The following is a 6,275-nucleotide window of genomic DNA, read 5'->3' on the forward strand; positions in this document are numbered from 1 at the left end:
CTAGTTTTCAATCCTATAAAACCAAACTGTTCTTCTGTTCTTCGTTTCATGGAGTTCGGTTAAGAAACTAGGGCAACAATAAAAGACGCTCTAACCGAACCAAACACTGTAACTTCAATTTGGACCCTATTTTGATGATTTCTAATCACTTGAATCGATGAAAATCAAATTAAAAGAAATGGGTTTCTCGGGAAATACCTGCGAATCGGTCCCATGGAAGAATCAGGCTTCTTACTGCGTCTATTATACTGGATTATGGATTCACTTGGCTCTTCCACTTCTTTATGAATCTCAAAATCACTTGGCCGATTTGCTAGATGTCCTAATGGGGGACCTGTTCCTGGGAGTCTTTTGGTTTTCTTTCGAAGAACCATTCTTATAGTGATTGATTAATCGACGATGAAAATTTTATGAATCGACGATTAATCGATGAAGATGACGTTGAAATGGGGAAGAAGAGAAGAACAAGAGGGAGAATAGTTTTCTCCTCAAAACTGTTTTTTTTTCTTTTTTGGGTGCGGCTAGGTTTAGCTTAGGTTTTGAATTAGGTTTAGTTTAGGTTTTGTTTTAGATTAAATTAGAGACAGTTATTAAGTTATGATTAATTTTAATTAGGATAAGGACCAAATTAGTAATCTCATGATTTTAGGACACCCCTTAAAATTGTAGGGTAGGTGGCCTAATAAGACCATGGTCCCCAAAAAAAACCATGCTCCCTAAAAAAATCGTTCTTTTTTTTTAGCTCAAGGCCCGGCCCTCCTATTAGAGTAGAAGTAAAAGGTCCGGTTCTCTTAAAGTTCATTGAAAAACCATTTTCGTGATTTAGGGCAAAACTGTTAAAGATCGGAGCTGAAAAACAATACAATGATTCTCCTCCTAAGAAAGGTAATTTCCGAACATCCTTCATCATCATCACTTATTATCCCTCTGCATAATCATATCCATTCCTTATTATCTTCTCTAAAAACAACTCATTTCGAAAATGTAGTGATTAATCACTGTAAGTCCGGAAAAATCGAGAAACTAGATGATGCTATGGGTTATTTTAACAATATGACTTCGATGGTTCCACTGCCATCTAGTATGGCGTTTAATCATATACTTAGTTCAGTTTCTAAAATTGGATGTTATTCAGATGCAATCACAATGTATAAGAAGATGAAAGATATTGGAATTGAACCTGATAATGTTACATTGAATATTTTGATTGGTTGTTGTTGCGAATTGAAGGAAATTGCTTATGGATTTAGTTTGTTTGGTGGGATTATTAAGAGGGGTTATGATCCTGATGTAATTGCGTTTAGTAGTTTGATTAAAGGGTTGTGTTTGCAAGAGAAGATTTGTGATGCACGTAAACTGTTTGACAAAATGATCGAATTGGGTATTCAACCAAATGGAGCTGCGTGTGGTGCGTTAATTACTGCGCTTTGTAAATCTGGTGAATTAGATGTTGCAGTTGGGTTGCAGAAGAATATGGGGAAATGGAATTGCGAAGCGAATGTTTATTTGTATGGTGTGATTATGGATGCTTTATGCAAAAGAGGATCTGTTGATGAGGCTCTGACTCTCTTTTCTGAAATGGTAGAAGTTGTTCCGGATAATGTTGTGTTTAATACTCTGATTGACGGACTATGCAAGTCTGACAGGTTAAGGGAGGCTGCTAGATTATTTAATAGCATGTCTAGTCGAGGAGTTTCTGCGGATGCACATACTTACAATTCTCTAATTCATGGATTATGCAAAAGAGGATTAGTTGATGAGGCTCTGAATCTGTTTTCTGAAATGGTAGATGATTCTAAAATTGTGTCAGATGCTGTTGTGTTTAATACTCTGATTAATGGACTATGCAAGTCTGACAGGTTAAGTGAGGCTGTTAGGTTATTCGATAGCATGTCTAGTCGTGGAGTTTCTGCGGATGCACATACATACAATTCTCTGATTCATGGGTTCTGCCAACGTGGGTTGTGGGAGGAAGCAAGCAAATATTTTGGTAAAATGGAGGGGAGTGGGATTCCCTGCACGGTAGTTACTTTTACTATATTAATAGATTCTCTATGCAAAAGTGGTAACACGGAAAAAGCTTACGAGATATTTAAAGAGATGATTAGGTCGGGAAAAGAACCTAATGTTATGACCTATAATTCTATGATGAATGGTCTGTGTTTAATAGGTAAACTAGACGAGGCACAGAGATTGTTTGACTCGATGGCGGAAAACGGCCAAAATGTTTACAGCTTCAGTATCATGATTCATGGATACTGCAAGAGTTCTAGGTTGGATGAAGCCATTCAACTCTCTAAGGAAATGCAAAAGAGAGGATTGAAACCGAACCAAGTTACTTACACTACACTGATAGATGGATTATACCAGGCGAGCAAAGTTAGAACTGCAGAGAGAATGTTAACTGTAATGCAGTCTAATGGCTTAACTCTGGATATAGTTACATATAGTGCATCACTGGATGGACTTTTTAAGAATCGGCATGTCGATGCGGCAATAGAATTGTTACGGTCCGTGGAGGATAAGGGGATTGAAATTGATGTACCGATGTGCAATATATTAATCAATGGGTTGTGCAAAGCTGGATATTCTGACAAGGTAAGGAAACAATTTTTCGAAATTCCTAACAAAGGATTAGTGGCTGCCTTAACACTATGATCAGTTGCATATGCAAAGAAGGGATGTTTGTTTTAGGCCGAAAAGTTGATCATCGAAATGGAAATCAAAGGTTGCAGCCTGATGCCATCGCTTATAATACCATTACTAAGGGTTATTGCAAGAAAAATATGTTACAAGAGCATTAGAGTTTCTCAAAGGAATGTGTGGAATGAAATTTTCACCAAGCAAAGCCCCTCTTTCCTTGTTAATTAGTTCCTTCGTAGGGGATTGTCATGAGGTTTGCGGTGGAAAAGCTAGCACTATGGGTGGAGGTGATTTTTCTTTTCTCTGTGTGCACTTATTGAGGGTTCGGTTAGCCACAGTTGCTGGGTCCCCATTGCAAGAGTCACTGCAGGTACATAATCAAACTTCCAACTGAATATAGGTTGTCGTGACGGGTTATGTTTTTTGTTGAATAAGTGATGTCAGAATAGGGTCCTTGCTAGGAAATTTCCCATGTCATTCAAGCTCTCTTTTGATAAGTTTGGCTATATTTATAATCATACAGGTGATGGTGTGAATCTTGGATAGAATCTCAAATTCGGAAGACCCTGAAGGATGCTGAAATAACCTAGGTCAGTTAGGTTCTGGCCTTTATGGATAAGCATGTTGCCATATTCCTTCCGTCATCGCTCCCCCCTCCTTGTGCGAATTGAAATCATCCCAATCGACGTTGTTGGAAACTCTGTTGGTGGAAGTAAACACAATATGCCCTGCAAATACAACTTGGTCGAACAAAATGCCTGCAAAAATCGGTTTCCTCCTTTGGCAACTTTGGCTGGGCAGTGGGCAAGATTGCAACATTCGATAGCCTAAATTGGAGGGGTTTCTCTCTTCCTGGTCAACCTGGCGTGTGCGCTTTCACAATGAATCGGTATACCTCGCCTTCTCCTGCAATGCCTCTTATTCTACTTAATGTCTGGAGTGACTTTCTTCCATAAATTCAAGGTTGGTCATGGTCCGTTCCTAGTACCTTATCAAACTCAGACTGTGGAGAATTTTAACCAAATTTTAAAGGTGTGCATAAATTTCTCTGCATATCTTTAGCATCAGCTCTATAATGAAATCTGTGGAGATCAAGAAACAGAAAAAGAATGGGACATATTATAAAGTACCCCTGTTTTGAAATGCACACTTCAAAAGTACCCCCGTTTTTTACAAAATTTCTAAAGTACCTCGATTTATTCAAAAGACAAATTCCATCCGGTTAACTGCTAGGTGGCAGTTATCTTTCCAATTAAAAGTCATATTTGTCCTTGAATTACATCTCCTTGGTAGAGAGGATAAATGATTCGACGATCCTGAAAGAGGGTGTAACGATCCTGAACTAGGCTCGACGAACCTGAACCGGCACGACTAACCTGAAAAATATTATAGAAGATTGATTCTCCACCAACCAAAAACCCTAAGACACTTGGGAATGATGAACCCTTTCAGGGAATGATGAAACGAACCTGAAAATGATGACACGATCCTGAACCGAGCTCGACAAATTGGAAAATGATGTAGAAGGTAAACGTACTGACAAGTAAAGGGTAAAGGTGCTTCAATAAAACTAGGGTACTTTATAAATTCTCCCAAAAAAATCTTAGGGTTGCTTGTGCGATAAAAGCTACTATCTACTCTTGGGTTAATTTTTTAATTCGCTAATTTTTTTCATCTTCTTTTGATGCTTGCTTGGATATTCACACTTTGTTGTAAGAAGCAAAATGGACATTGATGATGTTTTGATACAGAAGTAAATATTTTTTACTTCCGATTTCTACGATAGACTTCTGTCAGAAACACTTCATCATAATTGTCTGCGCTAAACTCTAATTACAAAAACTTAGGGCCTGGATCGTTTTTCTTTTCTTTTTTTTTTCCTTATATAAAATAGTAGTAGTTGAGATGAAAGAGGGAGAGAGGGGAATGAATTGACATGATATGATGCTGGCCATTGGGATGAGCGGCAGGAGCAACAGAACGTCAGGTTTTGTCTGTTGCTGTTGCTGTCGCTAGTCGGTGTTGTTGATAAGAAGATTGATGATGTGGTTTTTGATAGGTGTTTTTTTGATTCACCCTAAACAGTCGGAAACTGCTAAACAAATCATACAGCACAACAACCAACCAAATCATTCCAAATGCTAATATCAATTTAGGTAAAGATTTTCATGCACAAACTAAAAAGAAAAAAGAAACTCTGAAAAAACCTAGGTGTTCAAGCATAAAACATAGCTTTCATCTGAATCATCTCCCCCATTGTCATCTCTATGTTAATCTCTACCTGCATATGATTGAGTATTTGTAACTCCTTGTTAATGTAAACATCAATCAGTTGACCATCCATGCTTGTTATCATCAACTCCACGTATACTATACCTACTTACTAACCTAATTTAATTGAAATGTCGCACTCCCAATTATGATTCATACTCCCTTCCTCTCTAAAAATAAGCTTGTTTGGATTTCACAAAAAAATAAGAAAACCAATCCTTATAACCATTTTTTTCATGTTTTTTCCTAATCTATCCTTGATCCCCACTCATTTGCTATAAGAAAGATGGGAGAGAGAAGTGGTCCCATTTAATATTAAAAGAGAAAAGGGAGAGAGAAAAGTGGTCCCTCAATGGGAATACTAGTAAAATCATTCAGCAAATCTTTAGCCCTGACACTGCTCAAGTTATCACTAACTTGATATTCACCACAGAGAAGAAGACAGTATTCACTGGAAACTCAACAGCACTGGAAAATTCTCTGTTAAAGCTTTATACAAAGCCAAAATAGAGAATCTCTATAGAAATGATCAAACAACAAGAGACTGGAGAGCTATATGGAACTTGGAAGTGGCACCAGCTGTCAAAATTTTCCTCTGGAAATGTGCTCATGAAATTCTGCCAACTAATGCCAAAACTGCAAGCATTCTCCACTATATTGATCCCATATGCAAATTATGCAACAATGGGGAGGAATCTATGACACACCTGTTCCTCAACTGCCCTGCTGCCACTGAAATCTGGCAGCAAATGTTAGGTGGAAATCATGGCTTATTTGATCACCATACTGCTTTCATGGATTGGTTTAATGACTGGTTTCACAATGCGTACATCAGTCATAATGTCTGCGTTTATGCTACCACTTGTTGGTTCATTTGGAAGGCTAGATGTGATCTAGTTTTCCAAAACATCTCTCATAATGCTAAGAACACTACTCTCAGCATTCAACAACATCTTTGTGATCATAACAGAATTCACAAGTTACATTGTCATGCCTTGAATACTCGGGGGCATATCATTGAGAATGAATCCCATATAGCTACTCCTGGAACAATTGTTGGGGTCCAATAACACAAGCAGAGCTTTGGTTTTTTAATCAAAATCTGTACTATTCAGGATCCCAACACTTATGAATTCTTCTTTGCACTAACTATCACTGATTTTGCAGGCAACTATGTTGATAGCAGAGGACACACAGGACAGTGGGGAGCAGAAGGAGCCACAGGAGGAGCAGACTTAGCCTTTCAATGGGCAGAAGAAAAGCAGCACATGAACATAGAAATACATGCTGAAACAAGTGAAATCCTGGAGCACTTCAACACTCTCTACATCCAAGCAATCAAAGGAAGATTCAGTAGAAAC

The 6,275-nt window shown here is 38.1% G+C and overlaps 1 protein-coding gene across 1 annotated transcript; it reads left to right on the top strand.

The window, feature by feature from the left end:
• The first annotated feature begins 817 nt into the window (after nucleotides 1-817).
• LOC113283770 (pentatricopeptide repeat-containing protein At1g63330-like) lies at nucleotides 818-3,916 on the top strand. Its single transcript, XM_026533134.1, has 2 exons — nucleotides 818-3,013; nucleotides 3,167-3,916. Exon 1 carries the CDS (start codon nucleotides 865-867, stop codon nucleotides 2,656-2,658), a length of 1,794 nt encoding a protein of 597 aa, XP_026388919.1. The 5' UTR covers nucleotides 818-864; the 3' UTR covers nucleotides 2,659-3,013; nucleotides 3,167-3,916.
• The last annotated feature ends 2,359 nt before the right edge of the window (nucleotides 3,917-6,275 follow it).

This window comes from Papaver somniferum, chromosome 5 (genome assembly GCF_003573695.1).
Source record: "Papaver somniferum cultivar HN1 chromosome 5, ASM357369v1, whole genome shotgun sequence".
Classification (NCBI taxonomy): Eukaryota; Viridiplantae; Streptophyta; class Magnoliopsida; order Ranunculales; family Papaveraceae; genus Papaver; species Papaver somniferum.